This window comes from Vidua chalybeata, chromosome 2 (assembly GCF_026979565.1).
Source record: "Vidua chalybeata isolate OUT-0048 chromosome 2, bVidCha1 merged haplotype, whole genome shotgun sequence".
NCBI classification, from domain to species: domain Eukaryota; kingdom Metazoa; phylum Chordata; class Aves; order Passeriformes; family Viduidae; genus Vidua; species Vidua chalybeata.
Window position 1 is genome coordinate 106846859 of NC_071531.1, and position 20188 is coordinate 106867046.

The window sequence follows — 20188 nt, forward strand, 5'->3', positions numbered from 1 at the left end:
TTATTAATCAGAGAAATGTTAGATATAAAAATACGTTACTGCTCTGCTTCTGGAACCTAAAATGACAAAGGCATCTACAAGGGTGTCTCACATTATGCTTATATGTTCTGGAGGAAATAGATTCACTGCAAACTAGTTTTGCAGAAGAAAAGGTTATTTTATAATGTTTGAGGGTTTTTTACCTGTTGAAAAAAAAGATCCCATCTCCTGAAAATTTTGATTTGTACCTCTAAGCAGAGGGTGTAGTAGGCATGGGCTGGCAAGAGGTTGGAATGGAGCAGAGCTAGGACAGCTGAATCAAGATGATCAAAGGGGTATTCTGTGCCATATGTCATCATATGCTCAGCAATAAAAACTCATGGAAAGGAAGATAAAGGAGGGACATTGATGGTTTTGGCATTTGTGTTCTCAAGCAACAGTCCTGCATGCTGAGGCCCTGCTTGCCAGGAAGTGCCTGGACATCTGTTTGCTGATGAGTCATGAATGGATTCCTCTTTTTTGCTTTGCTTGTATCCACAGTGTTTTCCTTCCCTTTTAGCTGCCATTATTTCAATCCACAAGTCTCTTGCTTTCATTCTACTTTCTCCCCATCCCATGGGAGAGGGTGGTGAGTGACCAGCTGGATTTGGCTGTCATTTGGGACCAACCTACCACTGTTTAAGATGGAATTTTATTTCCTGAGTTTGTCTAGACAGCATTTGTTATATTTAGTAAGTATAGTGATTTAGAAGTCTAAGGTTACAGCTGAAAAGGTGGAATCTACTTCCCCTATATTTTGTATTTACTTCCTCTACTGCTATTTTCACAAATTTTCTTGCTTACAGTAAACACTTTGAGAAGTGCCTGGGAATTTTTGTTTGTTTCACCTGCTGTGCTGCCAGACACTTCTGTGCTTCTGCATAGTGCTGTTTGATGTAGAAAAACACGGAGTGAATAAATTACATGCTGGAAAGAAGCTCTCAGAAGGTCACAGCAGTCCCCTTGCCATTCCACAGCTCTGAGAGGTGGTTGTTTATCAGTAATCCATGCTCCATTAGTAAAATCAACAGAGATCTCTATAAAAACAGGATAGAACACAGAGGTTTCTGAATCAGTGTCTGCAACTTTACTGTTTCAAAAAATCTCCCTCATTTTAATATAGAAAGGGTAAAAAAGTGCTGCAGAAAAGTCCTGTGAAATGCGTATTCCTTGAAAGGAAGGATTCTTCCACCACTAACAGCAGGGGCCAATAAAATCTCTCACTGGACCTGTGCCTTCAGCCTAAAGTACTAGGAAAGACTTCCTAATTTGTGCCAGCTTTGGGTGTAAATATGTGGAACAGAAAAGGTGAGAGAAAAATCACTGAGGGGTGCTTAAAAAAAAAAAAATCCGTAAGTTGGCACAGATACTGGAGTGTTTGTTTTTTGTCACCAGGCCCAAGAACATTAAATCCCATTTTGGCTGTAGAAGTTGCAGAATTGTGTTTTGTTATCTAATGGGACAGACAACCCGATGGTTTCTGAAAAGGAGAATGAAAAGAGAAAAAATTCACCTTGTAAACTGAGCTGATGAACTGTTTTGGATTTACAAAATAGTAATTTTATAAGCTACAGGTATAATAGTAACAAGGTAGAAAAATGACCTTAAAATACACATGATGAGGTAAGGAAGGAATTGTGAAACATGTATGGAGACATAACAAAAAGGAAAGGGACAAGGAAAAAGGTGGTTTTTGTTTTTTTTCTGGGAGGTGGGAGGCACACACACATGGGAAGGGATGTTGGGGCAGAGAAGCTCCAAATATTCTCTTAACAGAAGATGCTCTCTCACATTATATATATATAATTGTGCTATACATACATCAGGAGAAACAAGAGTTAGGACATGTAGATGTTTGTTCATAAACTGGAATTTTGTGTGAAGTTTCCCATTATTAGTGATGAGAATTCCTTATACAAAGAGAGTCAATAATATGACCTTCAGATACCAGTGTGGTAACCATTGAAAAGCTGGTGACATTTTGGTGTTCAAAGAAAAAAAAAATGCAGTATTTGCAGTAAAATATTTACTTTTTAAACAGGGGAAAACCAACCAAACAAAAAACCTAAATGCTAAACTTGTAAATATATAAAAAGACAAATGCATGCTGTAAAGCAGCAATATAAAAATTGTGATCTTTTGTACTTGGGATATATGAGGTGTTTATAAACCTGACATATATTGGCACAAATAGCATGTGGCTGAATTTTCTGTAGAAGGTGTTTGTTATCAAGCATTGGGTGGCTAAATGAGTTTTTAAAATGCCAGGTAGCAAAAGGTGAAACGAAGGGGCAATTATAAACATACCCCTAAATCTTGGAGTGCCTGTATTTGTTCACCTGATTCTTTTTTGTTGACATAGGTAGGAGAGATACACCTTGTGAGAAGTTCATGCTAATTCCAAAAGCCTTCCACTTTTGAGCATATTTACTTTTGAGATTATTTACTCAATATGGGGTTAGAAAAAAGTAGGATTAGAATGTTTCTTCTATATGATCTATATTTTCATCCATGGATATCTGGAAAAAGTATTCCAAACTAGCTGAAGCTTCCAAAGAGAGTCTTTGACAAATCGTGAAGATGTAATTTGTAGATTTCTAAACCAAGATATTACAATGAGCTTTTGCTATTTGTCATACTATTTTAAATTTTATTGAGAGCTTCACTGCAAAAGTAATACTTGTTGGCTGACAGTTACTTGGAACTTTATGAAAGGTTTCTTTAGGATGTTTGGGTCAAATTTTAAGTCAAGTATTGATATTGTGTACTTATAATTCCCTAGACATTCACAAGTGTTGTGGTTCAGGGAATCTTTGTGACCAGTGTCAGCAGAGAACATAGTGGCTGCAGGATCAAATTCAGAACATGAAAGTTAAAATGCTTGCTGTGCTTATAGTAGAAATCCCTTCTTCCTTCATTTACAAATGTAGGCTGATTTCATAGATTGCAGAAATTTTATTCTAATTTGAGAACTAGTTGACTCATGGTTCTTGAAGGGATCTGGACCTGGTTGTCATTTAAAAGCTTTTTTTATAGCTGTTTTAGCTTAACACTGTTTAAATGGATGTGTTTTTCTAATTGCTCCTTTTTAAAGCTTTTTAATGTATCTTTTAATGTTGCCTTGGATGGTCATTATCATCTATCAGTAGAAAGCTTTAGACTTTGGAGAGCCTGTGGTTATCAACTCCTCTATGCAAAAGTGAAGTTTACTTGCTTCTAATAAGCCATTGGTTTCTCCAGTGGTATCAGGGAAGCTGCAAAGCTTCCCTTTGCCTGGCTGATAAGGAGCCATTGCCAGTCCCCAGTGCTATGATAATATGCCCCTTGTATAATAAATTACTGTGCTGTCTGTAAGCAATATCTGCTTTTTACCTTCCATCCTTGACCTGAAAATAGCTGAAAGATGTTTTTAGAGTCGGGCACATACTTGGACTTTGCTTTGTTAAATTCCAGAGTGATTTGGAAAGGCTCCCAAGGGAAGAGCTGTTGTGCTTGAGTTCTGGATAAAAAAAAAGAGAGAAGGTTTTTTTTTTTTTTCTTTGATACTTTTGTTATATGCTGTGTATATATCATAGAATAATTTGGATTAGAAGGGACTTCTGGAGGTCACCTGGCACTCGAAGGTGTGTGTGTACATTGTGTAAATATAGATGTGGTATGTGTCTACACACAGCATATAAATACAGAGACATGTATGCACACATACGCATAAACATTGTCCTTTTTGCTTGTCATGGCTGGAAGTGCTTCCCTTCTCTCCCTATCTTCTTTACTTCTTCAAGTCATTTTTATAATCTCATTATTTGAAGCCAGTGAACATTAGTGAAATCCACACTCAAATTGGAGCAAATATTCTAGTTTCAAATCCTATAGCTTCTTTGAGAAAGAACCTAAAAGTGAAGCTGGTTTGGGTTTGCTGGGGCTTTTGTGTGGTTTTTTGTGTGTGTGTGTGTGGGTGCTGGTGTATTATTAAGCATTGGTGTGTTATTAAGCAAATAATTGTCTGTTATCTTGATTCAGGGAGCATAGCTCTGGTAGATATTTTATTTCTTGACTTGAACTCTAAACCATACTGCTTTGCAATAAACAAATCGATGTAACTTTCTCATTGAAGCAGTGACTTGTATTTATAACATCACTTTTCACCTGGGGAAAAAAGATTAATCATTCGCCTGTGAATCTATATACCAGTTTTCAGGGCTATTGTGCTCACTCCTGCTCTCTTGACTGCATCCCTAACATGCTGTTCCATCCCAGGCAGTGTGCTAGAAATAAATTTTAAGGTATAGTATGTCTCTGCAAAAAAAGTGAAATGTGACACTCAAATACTTGTATGTGATGAGAAACCAATTAAAGAAAAGTGAATGACAGTTAAATTGCATTAAGCCTTTATGTCAATTTTGGAATGCTTCCCCTGAAATAATTTTATATAAGGAAAGGGATGATCCAGTACTATGGCACTGGATTATTATCCACATTAATAAAAAAAAAAAAAAAAGAGGAATTTTATTTACAGCGTTTCTTTAATAGTAGAGTTGATTCCACCTTGTTTAGCAAAGTCAGAGTTTCATACAAGAGAAACTTAATGAAATCAACCTTCCAGTAAGATTTGGTCAATGTTTTTAATGACAGTTATTGATCTCTCTTGTCAGCGTTTCCTGCTCTCCCTCTTGGCAGACACAGTCTATAGGAAAGGTGACTTATCTGCAGGCACATGTCCTGGGGAAGTTAGGATATGTTGTTTAATGGATTAATTTTGCTCAAGGAAAAGCTTTCAGAGGACTTTGTCGTACCTGACACAGCTTTGAACAAAAACCTTACCTTGGAAACAGTTGTATCCCTGGAGTCTTTTCCCATCTGCCAAATCTCAGAAGGGGGGAGAGACTGTAAAATACAAATTTTCAAAATGCCGTCCTTGCCATGTCACTTTGCCTAGAGGAATGCATGTCGAATATTCAGCCTGGTGCCAGTGCATCAGCCTGTATTCCAGTTGAGTTTTCTCATTATCTTGACTTTTTTCCATGTTAGATTTTGTTTGAACTAAGATGTGACTGACTGGAGCTCTTCTTGAGATCTCAGCTTGCCTTCAGTTGATTTTGTGCCTAAAAGGGTGGCAAAAGCAACAGACTTATTCATTACATCAAACAAATGTGTGCAATAAGTGTTTCTGATAAGTACTTCTCTTGTGAAACGAGGCGTGCAAAGAAGTGGGAAAATGAACAGTGACTGTCCTTCAGTAGATTTAACTAAGTAGCTGTGGGATTGTCTTTGTAAAGTCTGCATAAGTCAAAAAAAGAGCTGGAGTCTGGCCATGGAGAGCTGGGAGACATCTAATGTAGCCAGAAGAGATTCTGCAGACACCTCTGTAGCTGTCCATCCATTTAAAGCACATGATTTTTTCATTGGGATTTTAATACCTTACTTTCAGTTTCATTTTTTCTTAATTGTTGCAGTGAAAATAAACCAAGATTCTAGCATAAAAGAAGGTTCTTTGGCATTAAATATAACTTTGGAGCTGTCCTGTCTATAAAATCAAATGTACACAGGGCATTTTCTTCCTGCATCTTTAGCTTTCTGTTGTAGGAGATATATTTTTTCCTATCACAGTTTTGCTGTTTGTCTCCTTGATAAACAGTCCTTTTGCGCTGTCTCAGGGAGAACATGTGTTGTTGGCAGACTCTTGGAGGGAATGCATTCAAAATGCTATCAGAGGCATGAAATAACTAATAACTCATATGAGGAGCAGCTGAGGGAGCTGGGGCTGTTTAGCCTGGAGAAAAGGAGGCTCAGGGTGGCTTTATGAATCTCTACAACTCCCTGAAAGGAGGGTGCAGCCAGGTGGGAGTCAAGTCTCTTCTTCCAGACAACCAGCAGTAGGAGAAGAGGACCCTGTCTTAAGCTGTGCCAGGGGAGGTTCAGGCTGGACAGGAGACATTTCTTTACAGGATGGGTTGTTAAACATTGGAATGGGCTGTCTGGGGGGTGATGAAGTCATCATCCCTAGAGATGTTCAAGAAATGACTGGATGTGGCACCATGATCTAGTTGACAGGGTGGTGGCTGGTAAAAAGTTAGACTTGATTATCCTGGAGGTCTTTTCCAACCAAAAGGATTTTGTGACTCTGTGATATATTGTGAGACTGTCTTTCAAGTTCCATTGTTGCAACAGCTTCTGTTGCTCTTGTTGGCAACACTTTCTTTCTGAACTTAACATACAATACACCTGTTCAGTGTGACCTGTTAGAACTCCTGAACTGGAAGTATTTCAAATATATGGCACAATGTAAAACATCACATCCCATTTTTAAGCATCCCTTTCAAAGCAGTAGCATGAGAACAGTAGGGCAGATTGGAGAGTATGTAAATATCCAAGTATATTAAAGCTATGTGTTTGGAATGTTAAAGGAATCAAAACGAGAGCTTTCAGGAAGGATATAAAAGGATTAGTAGTCTTGGAGATCAGCTGAGGAAGAGCTTTTCTGTATATAGGAAGTGAGGTAGGTAAAAATTGGAAAATACTTAGAGATGCAAATAATCATAATGTCAGATGGTGACAGGTGCTGATAAAGTCAGAGGGGGGAAGAGAATTTTGAGGAGGTTCTTGAAGGCATTTCAGAGATCTGTATTATTAAATTCTAGCTCAGAGTGTTAACATGTAAACTAATGCAATATTGTGTTTTCTTTAAAATGGTTCAGTAGTTACAATGTAATTGCTAGCCTGTCTCTTAACCACTGCTGGCCCAATAGCCATGAATGTTTTGTTGATTTGAGAAATGAGTTAAATATCTCCGAATTTAGTCTGTACCGTTGCTCTTCTGGTGTGACAGACCATTAGCTTTGTAGCCACTTATTTAGAGAGTAGGCTTAATAGATTAAATCAACATTTGGCCTTTATGAGAAGTCAATTAAAACCTGAAGACTGTGAAGTACAGTAAATGAAAGTCTCTTCCTAGAAATTTTGAAAGGTAGTGGACTATGAGGACTAAAAAGTGAATTGCCGAATGCCTTTTTCTGTGATGATTTGTGTATGTTAGACAGAGAGCACATGACCTAATTGAAGCCTTCCAGGCCTTCCCACCTGAAGGGAGCCTGCAAGAAAGATGGAGAGAGACTTTACAAGAGCATGGAGAGACAGGACAAGGGGGAATGGCTTCAAACTGACAGAGAGTGGGATTGGATTAGATATTAGGAAGACATTCTTAACTGTGAGGGTGGTGAGGCACTGGAACAGGTTACCCAGAGAAGTTGTAGATGCCCCATCCCAGAAAGGTTGGACAGAGTTCTGAGCAAGCTGGCCAAGTCATGGCATGGGGGTTGGAATTAGATGATCTTTAGAGACCCAGATTATTCTGGGACTTCCTCTTGGGACAGTCATTGCATAGTAGCTCTGAGGAAATGCAGTAAAAAAGAACAGAATATTGACTCTTTGCTTTAGTCTCCTTTTCTGCTTGCACCTGTGTGTCTACAGCAAATCTATTTCATTTATTATTAAAAATTCTTGCATCCAATTAATTTTTTAGGATTATTTGACTGTAGGATCAGTGAGGCTAAACTGAAAATATTAGGCCTTCTGCTGATATGCTACCAGTGTAGCTGCAACTGTATTGTACACTGGATCCCTGAGGAGACTTGTGAGGAAGTCTGAGCATATAAAAGCAAATACATGAGGCTCAGTGGTAGTTGTGCAGACAACCTGACTTAGCTGGCACTGTGATGCTGAAGTAGTCAAAATGAATGAGTGATTGTGGTATTTTATGCTTCCCAAAGGAGTAGTCTTGGAGGTGATTCTCAGGGATTGTCTTGCCCAACACATCTGGATTAAGTTAAAGTAGGGTAGTCGAAGAGCAGAGTTGACACCTGGAGTACAATATGCAGGCTACATTTTCTTTTTCCTCCTTTGGTCAATTTTCCTCACTTTTTTTACTTTATTTCCCTACTTTGATTAGGAATATGTAAGTACATAAATTCATAATATAGGAAGGAGAATGTAAGAAGTGTTGGTGAATATATTTCAGTACATGTGCTGCACAGGGACATACAAACAACTGGAGCATTCTTTTGCTTTTTTTGGGACAAAGTGTGTCCCCCAGCAGTTTCCTCTTGCTTGGTTCCAATAAGAGTCTGGGCTTCCCCTGTTCAGTGTCCTGACCTCAAAAGACTTTAGCAGTGACTGCTGCAGAAATTATTCACATAAAGGTAGATATGAATGCAAATGTTCTTTACTTATGAAGTGACAGTTTATGACAAATCTATAATGTCACCAGTTATTATGAGAACTACAGTGTTTCCCATTAGTCAGCATTTATCAGGTCAGCAATTGTCAGTAGTTAGCAGACTCTGGTGTCTGAAAATGAAAGCTGTGTTTGTTAGAGTGACAAAATATTGTATTGCAATATCTTAGGCAATGTAAGTTGATAACTAGATGTTCAATTTAAAGTCAAGATTAATTTAATCACACATAAAAATGCCACCGTACACCATTAAGCTGGACACGAATCGGCCATGAGCACTGGCAGCCTGGAAAGCCAAACGTGTGCTGGGCTCATCCAGAGCCCCGTGGGCAGCAGGGCAGGGAGGGGATTCTGCCCCTCCGCCCCGCTCTGCTGAGACCCCACCTGCAGGGCTGCATCCAGCTCTGGGCTCCCAGCACAGGAAGGACAGGGAGCTGCTGGAGCCAGGCCAGAGGAGGCACCAAGGTGATCAGAGGGATGGAGCAGCTCTGCTGTGAGGAAAAGCTAAGAGAGTTGGAATTGTTCAGCCTGGGGAAGAGAAGGCTTTGGGGTGATATAGTTGTGGCCTTCAAGTACGTGAAGAGAACCTAAAGGAAAGATAGAGAGAGATGTTTTACAAGAGCCTGAGGTGATGGGACAAGGGGCTATGATTTAAAGTGAGAGTAGGTTTAGATTAGATATTAGGAAGAAGTTCTTGACTATGAGGGTGGTCAGGCACTGGAACCCTCCTGTGGAGTAGCTCCAACAATTCTAATACTGTAGAAATTTTGTTTTTGCTCACCAGCATGTAAAAGCTCATGTGAAGCCATTGCAGTCTATCATAGCAAAGACTTAAGGGCTCCTAAACTCAGGGGTTGCTCATATGCTCTATGCATGCACCAAATGGAAATCCTGGGGGAGGAATAGAAAAGGAAGCTGTATGGGTATATACCACAGCTGCCTGCTTAAGGTCATGGTTGCATCTTGCTCTGCAGTAAAAGTATCTTCTGCCCAGACAGCTCATGGGGTTATTAGAATGTCTGTTCCTTCTAAATGAGGCTGTACTTGTAAGAGAATTGTGGGGGGGACCATAGTGAAAGAATCAAAACTAGAATCAAACACCACTTGCGTCTGTCTCTTTCTGATATGCAGCCAGTGTCTAGAGACAGGCAGTGGAGCCGAATTTCTGGTTTCTTTTGTTATTTCTAAATCAGCATAACCTTTGGGAATGTGTGTTGGTGCTCAGTTTACTTTGGTAGGAGGGAGTTCAGTGTGCTCTGTAAACGATCTTGTGTGTGTTTTGCTTCCCCCCTCTTCTAACTGCATGATGAGGGGAATTCCTTGTAGCCCTGGATAGCTGTAGGTGTATCCAGCCATCACAGGAATGTGTGGTCTGATGCCCCCTTGAAACACCTCCTGAGCCTTTCTCCTTGCACAGTGGTATGATCCTGGCTGCTCACATCTCAACCCTCTCTTGAGCAGAAATTGCTTAATTAGGGTAGAGTGAGTAAGCACCAGTTTTGTGATAAACATCAGTACTGAAGAGGAAGAATCAGCCCTATTGTGACCTCAGGAGGGCTTTTTAATTGGCTTGCATAAGGTTAAGCATTTTATGGGAGGAAGCTTTTTGCACAGCTTTAAACATGGCCTGTAAGTCTGTGTAAGATATACTTCTAGGAGTTCTGAACATTAGCAACAAATCTTCGTGTACAAGAAAACTAATATTTTGGATTTGCATTTTGCATTTCTTGCTGCTAATTTTGTTACCCTGTATTAAGCATTTATCAAAATTCAGTTGTATCTGTTCTCTCCCTTAAGTCCCTCTCATGTTGCAGAAACACCTCAGCTTTCTTATTCTTCCCCATACTGTTAATAGAAATTTCTTAACACAACTGGTGGGGTTTTGTCTGCTTTTTGAGAATAAGCAATGAATTAAGTTGGTAGACTTGTGTCTGGAGTATTATAAATATAAATGTTTCTAATCAGAGTATGAGTTTGGCTTTTTAGTCCCATGTGCTGTCATTTATCTTTAATGGTGATTTCAGTCTTTTTTGATGTTGTGTATGGGGTCATGGACTAGGGTTATTTTTTAGCTGGAGATTCTCCTGTTAGATTTTTTTGTCAGTAGAAATGAGAATAAAATATGTAATTTTCTTCCAAATGTCCCGTAAGTTCATCTGTGCTTAGTTATAGATTATGGGTTTTTTTTTCATGTACAGGCATTGCAGATTATGGATTTCTTTGCTGTTTTGGTAATAGAATCTGGAAGCCACTGAAAAAGAGCCAATTTGTGCAACATCAATGTAGCACTTAACTGCAGTGGCAAGCCTTAGTTTAATGACCTGAGTGTTAGTAAAACAGAAGTCCAAAGGTGGATTCACTCTGTTGAATGGATCCTTATGCCTTTCCTCATAACTTTTGCAGTAAATGAGGCATTGAAAATATTTTAAAGTATGTAGAGCCTAGACTATAATTAAGACATTTGCTTTTCTACCACTCAGCAAAACTGCTGATCAGAAAATTGAGACAAATGTTTCACTAACCTGCAGAGGCTGGTTTACCTTGTATTTAAGAAGTGCAGACCAGTTGTAGCACTGTGGCAGCTCCACTCAAAGGATTTTCAGGATCCATGCTAGAAAAGATGATTTTTGAGGCACAAACTGCCATGACTGTCGCAGAAATATTTTTCCAGGCTCATGTAGTCTAATTAGATATGCAGGAGTAGAGAGTGTCTGTACCATTTAATGTGGAAGGAAGTGTTCAAGGTAAGGTTGCATTGGTCTCTAAGCAACCTAGTCTAGTGGAAGGTGTCCCTGCTCATGGTAGGGGTTTGGAACCACATGAGCTTAAAAGTCCCTTCCAACCCAGGCCATTCTATGATTCTCTGCCTATATTGTATTTATGTGTATGTGCCTGTATGTATACATGCAATCCTGAAACTGAAAATTTCTGAAGTGAGCTGACATTTGAGATTTCCCTTTTGGCTTTCCTTTTTCTCGTTCTCTTTCTATACCGGGACTGTTTTGTGGAAAAGGGACACAAAGCGTACATGTCAAACTGCAAAGAACTGTTAAGTAATGGGGTGGCAAGATACCATGGTTTTGGATGTTCTCCTATTGAATCTGGCAGATGAAAGGATGAGAAAGCAGTAGCTGTGAGGGGAATCTGGAAGCACACAGTCATCAGAAAGTAAATGTAAATAGGAAGATTATCAGAAAAAAAAAAAAAAAAAGATTGTCATACAACTATGTGTAAGGGATCCTCCTCTAAGCACAGTCTGCATCTGGTATGGGTTTGATAACACTATAGAGGGTTATCTCTGTTAATCTCAGGTTTTTAGATAGGAGAGTGTCTGATACAGCCCCTGATATCAGACAAAGCAATCTCAGATGTTGTATAGGTTTTCTTTTTCTATTTTTTTGAGTTTTTGTAACATTAAAGGAGTAACTTGTGAGAGCTTTTCATGATGCCTAAAGCACAAATAAATTGTTCTCTCTTCCCTTTGTTCTTTTCCTTAGGATCCCGACTCCGCCAAGAGGACTTTCCACCGCGGATTGTTGAGCATCCTTCAGATGTGATAGTGTCTAAAGGAGAGCCAACTACTCTGAACTGCAAAGCAGAGGGAAGGCCAACCCCCACCATCGAGTGGTACAAGGATGGCGAGCGGGTGGAAACGGACAAGGACGACCCGCGCTCCCACCGGATGCTGCTGCCCAGCGGATCTTTATTTTTCTTACGCATCGTGCACGGGCGCAGGAGTAAACCCGACGAGGGAAGCTACGTTTGCGTAGCAAGGAACTACCTTGGAGAAGCTGTGAGTCGCAATGCATCTCTGGAAGTGGCATGTGAGTAGTTTTTATTTGTTTAATATTCTGTAAAACTTCTGTTTTACCTGTTTAGCATTCTGTAAAATGGTGGCTTTTATGCTGTCACCCAGCCCCTGCACACAGCCAGCATCCTGGGAGATAACAAATGGGGATAAGTACAGCATTTTGTCATTAGCTGTTGCTCTTAGTCAAGGCATTTTCACATGTGTTGGTTCATAGCAGTGACCGTACAAAGTGATTTATACTGAAATGAGGTTCTAGCCAGAGTATAATCATGATTGGCACAAACATGGACAAAGGATAATCTTCCTCTGACGAATAATCTAATTTTTAAATGATGTCTAGAGTTGGTTATACTGGAACTAATGTGGAAAAATACCTATCATTTAATCTAAGGTGCACTGTCTGTTTCTCTTTATCTCATAATCTGTTACCTCAACAGAAGCAGACAGCATCTTGGTGACTCATGTTGTGTGCTGCTGGAAACCTCAATATATACTCCTCAATCATAAATTTGACCCAGGCCTCATTCATTATGTGAATGGCAAGTGAAATTGTTGGCCATTTCTCATATCATCCAGACCAGTCTTGGTCTTTATCGATTCTCTTTGTCTTAACAGAGAAGTCAACAGGGCTCTTTCAGAGCCGACCTGGTATGAGTAGTCTGCTTCTAGTAGAGTTAGCAGATACATGCATTATATTCACAGCAAACAATCTCATCAGACATAAAATATGCACATGGATTGTGCATCCATATGCAAGTTGCACATGGATTTTTTTTTTTTTTGCTGCTTAGTTATATGGGTTGAATCAACAGTGATCTTTTTATTCAGAATGTGCATCTTTGTCAATAATTGTATTTTAATAGGTTTATGAGTGCTCTCTTCTTGCTGGGCTTGAGTTTTTCACCTGCAGCTCTTCATCTGAAAGTGGTTTCCCTAAAATGTGTTTGAAGTAGGGCTTTAGAACAAATTTGTATTGCTTAGTTGATAAAGAATGGATTAAAGTTCACAGTAGATGGTATGTTTAAAGGGAGGAAGCACAGAATAGAAATCTTTGTTCCTAATGCAGTCTTCAGACTTTCATAGCTAATATGGCTGATATTGAGGCTTCTGTTTTCTCAGAAATAGCAAAAAATGGCATTTTCGAAATATTTAAATGGCAGAATAAAGCCAAGTAGAAACAGACATTTTCACTATATTTCACCTGTTGTAACCTAGATTCAAAACTGTGTCAAACAAAAAATGAAAACAGTTTTGGCACACTATCAAAGCAGAAATGAATGTGCCAGTAAATGCGTCACAGAATTTTTTCCAGTTTTGGTTGGTATTTGGGAGTTGAGGAGAAACCAGTTTAAGGAAGGCTGAAATCAGGGTGAGTATTACTAGATAAATTTACTGGATTATTTGCATCTTTATACATGTGTTTTAACTGTTGAGAAATCCAAAGAGAGAGACCTAAACACTTGAGATCGTTATTGTAATCCTGTTGAGATTCAGGATCTCCTGTTGAAGTTCAAAAAATTGTGCCAGTTGTACCTTGAGTCATAAAATTGAAGATTATTTTGAAATTTAAATGTGCTCTATATCTTGTCAGTTTTCACTGATCCTTACTTCATTGACTACTGTGAGACTCTTTTTACACCATCTCCAATCTTTGGAGTTTGTTTAACTGCTATAGCTGGTGGCAGGTCAGGCATTAATCAGATGGGAGATAGTAGAAAACCTTAAAAATAATAAAGCTATTCTCCTTCGTCAGGTATTTTACGGCAGCAGCATTGTGAATGTGAAACACATCTGAAACCATGGCCGAAGTTTTTGTAATAACATTGTGCTTTTACCGTTTCCATAGCTTTGAAATTTAACTTCCTGAACCCCCCAATTAAAGGTTTAGTTGTCTAAAGCAGGCTCTTCTATTTAATTTCAACAGTGCTTTATCATTCCTTGAGCACTACCGTGGCTGTGATTACAGAAAGGTCTTCATCAAAGAAGAAAAATGTAAATAATATATACATGGCTTGTTTTCATAATTTTAGAGATTCTGTTGTGATTTTTAAAAGCACATGGCAGTGCTTGGTGTTTATCAAAAGCATCCTTTGGAAGATAATAGCAAAACTACAGTTTTTGCTTGGGTTTGAGATAATTTTTGGTCGTAAGTCAGATTTTCAAGTGACTTTCAGGGAGAAGTTGGAGTCTCTTGTTTGTTTGGTGTCAGCGTTTCTGAGCTGAAGAAGATGGGCAGGTCTGTGGCAGCCTGTTTGCATGCTCAGGAAATGAGTTCCTGGTGACAGGCTGTTGTCAGCAGTGAGTCCCCATTCACCTGTCCTCAACTCCTGCTGGAAAGCTGCTGAGTTGCCTGGATGCTGCAGCCCTGTCCATGGGGCCGCACGTGATCTGGTCTGACTCGTGCTCTCTGTCATGGTGTTGAAAACTCTCCTTTCCACACCAAGCCAAGCTGTTTTCATCACCAGAAACAGGACTCTTGTCCTTTGCTGTCAACAGGGTTCTGGATTATCTGACTGTCGGTGTCCTCAGATAGTGCCATGAGGGGCAAACTGCTGGTTTTCACAGGTTTAAAATGCTTGAATGTGCTGTTTTAGAGTAAGAGACTGTAACTGTTTTACTTTGCTTATGGAACTGGCAGTGGCTAATAATTTGCTCTTGCAACTTTTGAATGGTTTATGAAGAAATATCTCCTGGGTTTGTATATATGTTGGCAGTGTTTGTGCTTATGCATTAATATGATAAACAGTGTTAATTATGATTAATTTTCTTTTATTTCCTTTTTTTTACCCCCTCCATGCCACAAAAGTAATGGGATTGAAAATCTGATGTATCCATATTTATGCGTAAAGATAGTAGTTAAATTCAGCTGGGACACAGAATGGTTCAAACCATCTTGAACACAGCCCTTTGGGGTTTTTTTTGGAGTGAGTTTCTTCAAGTTGCTGAAATTCCTAAGTTCTTTTTGGTTGAGTAATCAAGTTGTTTGCACCTTTTCCAAACATGAATTTAGTTACCAGCCCCTATAAAGGCGTGTACCTTATATATATGTAAGATATTCTAAATTCATGCCTCTGCAGAGAACATGCATCCAGTCCAGGGCAGGTATTTTTGTACTGATGTATAGCCTCAGGAAAAATTGTCCATGTCAGTAAAACTGTGAAGAACTGTGATTTGGAAAGTTACTTAAAAAAAAAAAAAAATCATTAATACACTGAAGATGCTTTTAGAATACTTTTGCCTTTAATTTAGAATATCTTCATTCCTGAAGACATTTAAGAAGAAATAGTTGGTATTTAGAAGAAAGAGTTATTATTTGAAGGCACAGTTTAGGATTGAAATGACTTATTCTATTTATTGTTTTAATGCATTAATTCATGGTGTGCTTCATGCAGATTCTTCTGTAGGAGCTTCCTCAGAAGGAAAATATAATCCTCATGCTACCAGTCAAACAAGTCTTCCAAATTGTACGTGGCAAAATTCTCATGTAGTGTTTTTGTTTTATGATTAAATCATTAAAAACAGATGTTCTAGCCTAAAACCTCTATGAAGAGTTGTATTCAAAAGAGTAAAACAGCTTTCTTTTGATTTTGTCCATTAGAATTTTTTAATTGAAACTGAACAATTATTAGACTTACGTTGATGGTTAGATTTTCTTGGGAGAATTTAGAAGGGGAAGTAGGCTTGAAACAGTTTTATCTTTCACCAAACTGCTTTCATATTCTAACGCCAGAAGTCTTAAAATAAAAGCACGTTTTTTTTAACAATGCACCAGTTGAGGCGATCGAAGCTGCATGGTGGAGTTTTCCAGCGGGAATATCAGGAAACACATTTGCAGCAGTGAGTGTAGCTAGGATTTCAGCTGGGAGCACTGGGGCGCCACACGTGAGCAGGGAAGGAGCGCCTGGGTCCCCGCGCTGGCCGGGGCTGCCTCTGATCCAGCCGGAGTCAGCGGCAGCCCCCAGGGAGAGCAGCTGTAGCTCCAGGTGTTAAATATGTGACAGCAGCTTGATCTATCGACCACTGTTACAGGGGGCTTTGGCCTAAATGAAAATTCATGAAAAATTGATGAAGTCCCCAGATTATTTTTTTCCCTTTTCCTTTTGCAGTGCTGTGCCAATGCAGCGAGGAGAGATTAAATGAGGTGTTGAACGCTTTAGTGGCGAGGAGGTTGTGGTTCAGAGGTCAGGGGGGAGGGGAAATCAGACCCTTTTTCCACCTTACTTTCCTTTAAAAGCAAACATGAAGCTTTTCAGATTAGTTGGGATTTGCTGCCATTTTAATGTAATAATAATAAAGCTCAGGGATATTCACAAATAGGATTCTTTTCTGCATGGGTTAGGAGCATGTGGGTTGGTGCAGAAAATAGTGGAAGCCTCCGAGTCATAATTCAATTGGAGAACCAGAAATAGATTGAATTTTGTAATGGCAGTATAAATTTGGGCTTCCATCTTTGAGTCTCTGCTTGAACTGAAGTCATTTGGAGAAAGACGAGGTCTTGCATTATTTATATGCCATAGATTGCTTGGATAGCAGGCTTTGGAACACTCTCTAAACATAATGATCCTGTTTGTGTTAGAGTCAACACTGAATTATGTTTTTATCTGTAACAAGAGAGGTTATAGAAATACACTGAGTTTAGTGTGAAGTCAAAGGTGTTCTGCAAAGCAAGCCACATCTTAAACATGGGAGACAGTAATTTTACAAATAAACCAGATATATTGAAATGTTCAGTGAATAAAGGCTGAGGGATATAAAATATATGCTATGCAATCACCTTTGCATCATAATGTTAATGGCTATTTGCTGGAACATGTGCAAAAGGCTGCAATATGTTCATAATAATGGAGTTAATAATTTCCTATGAGATATTCAGAGTGAAAGAAGAGCACAGTGTATGTGACTGTAAAATGGGTGGATGGTTTTTCCCATCTAGTTTCTGTTCTATGTATGATAGTAACATGTTATTCATTTTGTTACTGGTAATTTTAAAGTCTGATCTGCTCTGAGGTTGCTTTCATATTTGGAGAGCATGTCCTGTTATTTACCTCTCTCACCCTCATCCTTTTAAACAGAGTATGAAAGTCCGAGTTGGCACTCTTCTGCTCTCATCACGACAGAATAATTACTGTAAGAATTGGAATGCTGGAGACTGTGGTCTGGTCTATGAGCAATATCAGGACACTGAAAAGCATTGTGCTTTTTCTCTTAAGAAATTTAACAAATCATGGCTACTGTCACAACATGCTTAAGAAAAATTAAATTCCCCTTGTAGAAGAGAACAAATAAAATTGTATCTGATTACATAATATGGGAATAAGAAGTTTTCATAAGATGGTGTGAATATCTTAAAATTTCTCTGTACTTTTGAAGCTTGCAATAAGCAATTTCTGTGGACTTTTCCATGGATTAGGATGAAGTCAGTGGGAACACCATTATTTGAAAACATTACATAAAATTATTTTCTGCATAGGGCAGTAATTCTCAGTCACTTGTAGAAATTAAAGAGGTTACTAAATATAAATGAGTGAAGACACATCAGATAAACCAAAACCTTGCTTGATATCTTATTGCAAAGATTTGTTTGAGCCGAAAAAAAATAGTTCTGTTTATTTACTTTATTAATCTAGGTTTTAGCTGAGTGTTCTTATTTCTTCTGAATTCACCTGAGACAAGAAAGCTACATATTTGAGAGGGTGTGATTTTTGTTCCAATAGCCAGAATGAACTAGAATTTTTATGAGAGAGGTGCTCTTCATCAGGATAACCTAGATTCTGTTGCTAACACATTTCTCACAAGCTGTTTAACTTTGTGCTACAGCATTGATGCCTTCCATGTGGGCAGAAGTAGCATTTCCCACCATCAGCCATTAGGATTTAGACAAGTCATCACATTGTTACATCTTCATTTCTTACCCTTTGAACTCCACCTATATTTAAAGGCTAAATGAGCTAAGGACTCCTTACATTTTAAGTAAATCCAGAGTTTCTTAAAATTCTATCACTCATAATATCAAGCTGTACAATGCCTGAAGGTTTCTCCAGGCCTTGTTTTTGTTCTTCTTTTTCTAATTTTTTTCATACTGTGGTCTTATAATAATATTTTTTTTTTTTTGGTACACATTCACAGCACAGTGAACCCTAAAGAAAGATAGATACATTTTTGCTCATACAAAGCAAGCAGGCTCAGGTGCCAGAAGAGTTTTTGTTGTGAGCACTTAAACTCAGTTGGTTATGTGTGCCTAGTGAAAAATTTCCTTACCAGCTGGAAGGTGTTTACACTGTGTGAATTTATACTTGAGAACAGGTTAATAAGTTTCTGCAATGTGCTCTCATGCACTGTGTGTTCACACAGTCCAGTATGATCCCCAGCATCCCTGCAGTAGAAATAGCTCTAGAAATTATTAGAGATGCTTTTTGTAGAATATCTTAATCTCTTGAGTTCTTCTGCCCAGGACCTACCCTTTTTCCCCATATAAAAGAGAACTTTGTGTTATATTTTTAGGAGGTATTTGCAGTTGATCTGATTCTCCTTCTATTAATTTCTTGCCCATTCCTCACTTGATTTTTATTGGCTTCTTTCTTCCCCTTAACTTTTATTTGATTTTTTTTAAATCAAATGTGCTGTTTACATCACTCTGAATGATCTACCTGAGAAAATGTTGACAGCTAAGGAGCAACTGAAGACTTCACAGAAGCCTTGAAAGAAATCAGCTCCTGATTGATCTGTTAGTGGGTACATCATCATGTGCTGTGGTGTTTTTTTTTTGTTTTGGTTTTTTTTTTTGTTGTTTTTTTTTTTTTTTTTTTTTTTTTTTTTTTTTTTTTGTTTTGTTTTGATTGACATTTCTCTGTTTTTTTAGCTCATATGGGAAATGAAGGAGAACAAGATAACATTGAATTCTTACAACTCTGTTCTCTTTGCTCAGGAGCCAATAAGCGCTATTTGACTGTTCATTGAAATATTAGCTATTGGCATATGCTTCATTCATGATGTTTTATTCTGTAGTGTGAGGCTTAATATGCATTTGCAAATTTTTCATTATCTTAATTTTAACAAGGTTCAGTACTGTGGTAATTAACAGTAATTATCAGGATGAGTTGGTGGATGTTTTATGTATGCATATCTTTGTCTCTCTCTTTGTATATATATTGATATAGATTTTTATTTTGATAATCACCCTATTTTTTGAAGAAATGCTTAACCTCCTTTTTTTGTTCCCTTTGTCTTTGTTCAGACATGAGTTTCCCTTGCTCTTACTCTTAGAGAACTAAAATTTAATTGTGGCTTTGGTGCTACGTCATAAGTTTCCACAGATTTTATACTTCATATAAGTTTCTAATAAGTCGAATTTATGTGGGAAATGGAGTGGTGGTTTTGTTCCACTCTTCTTGCTTGAATTTTTCAAGAGGCAGTGATGTGAATGTGTACTGATAGTTGGGAAATGGCTTCATTGTGATAGAGAAGGGAGGCGTACACTGTCACTTTCTGCTGTCTCATAGATCTGTTTGCCACTGTACAAAGGGATGTAGAGTTGTAAAGAACTGGGAGTCCTGGATCGCTGAGTTCCTATATTCTGCACAGCTGTACTTGGTAATTCCATTTGGAAACATTTCAAGCTGCAGTCTGAAAAGCAGTTTGATTGCCTTCTCCTTCATCCTCAAGCTCGCTCCTTTCCGTTTCTGTTGAAAGCCTGTCTTGGAACTTATGTATTCTAATGGTGAGAAAAATAATTTTCATGTTTCCAGTGTAAACATAAACATGCTTGATTTATGCTAGTTCTTGTGATTTTGGAGCACCTTTCCTATGAGGAAAGGCTGAGAAAATTAGGATCGTTCAGCCTGGGAAAGAGAAGGCTCTGGGGAGATCTTAAAAGAGCATTTCAATGCTTAAAAGGGACTTATAAGAAAGATGGGGAAAGACTTTTTAGCAGTGCCTGCTGCATTAGGACAAGGGGTAATGGTGTTAAATGACAAGAGGGTAGATCAAGAGTAGATATAAGGAATAAGTTTTTTGCTGTGGAGGTGGTAAAACCCTGAAACAGGTTAGGTTCAGATTCAAGGTCAGGTTGGATGGAGCTCTGAGCAATCTGATCGAGTTGAAGATGTCCCTGCTCATTGCAGGGGGGTTGG

At 38.5% G+C, this 20188-nt stretch overlaps 1 protein-coding gene across 1 annotated transcript in view; it reads left to right on the forward strand.

Moving 5' to 3' along the window:
- ROBO2 (roundabout guidance receptor 2) overlaps positions 1 to 20188 on the forward strand; it is a 436228-nt gene that overhangs the window by 33872 nt on the left and 382168 nt on the right. Inside the window, exon 2 of the mRNA XM_053933903.1 lies at positions 11746 to 12072. Coding sequence (XP_053789878.1) covers positions 11746 to 12072 — 327 coding nt within the window. The remainder of the gene's footprint in view (positions 1 to 11745; positions 12073 to 20188) is intronic.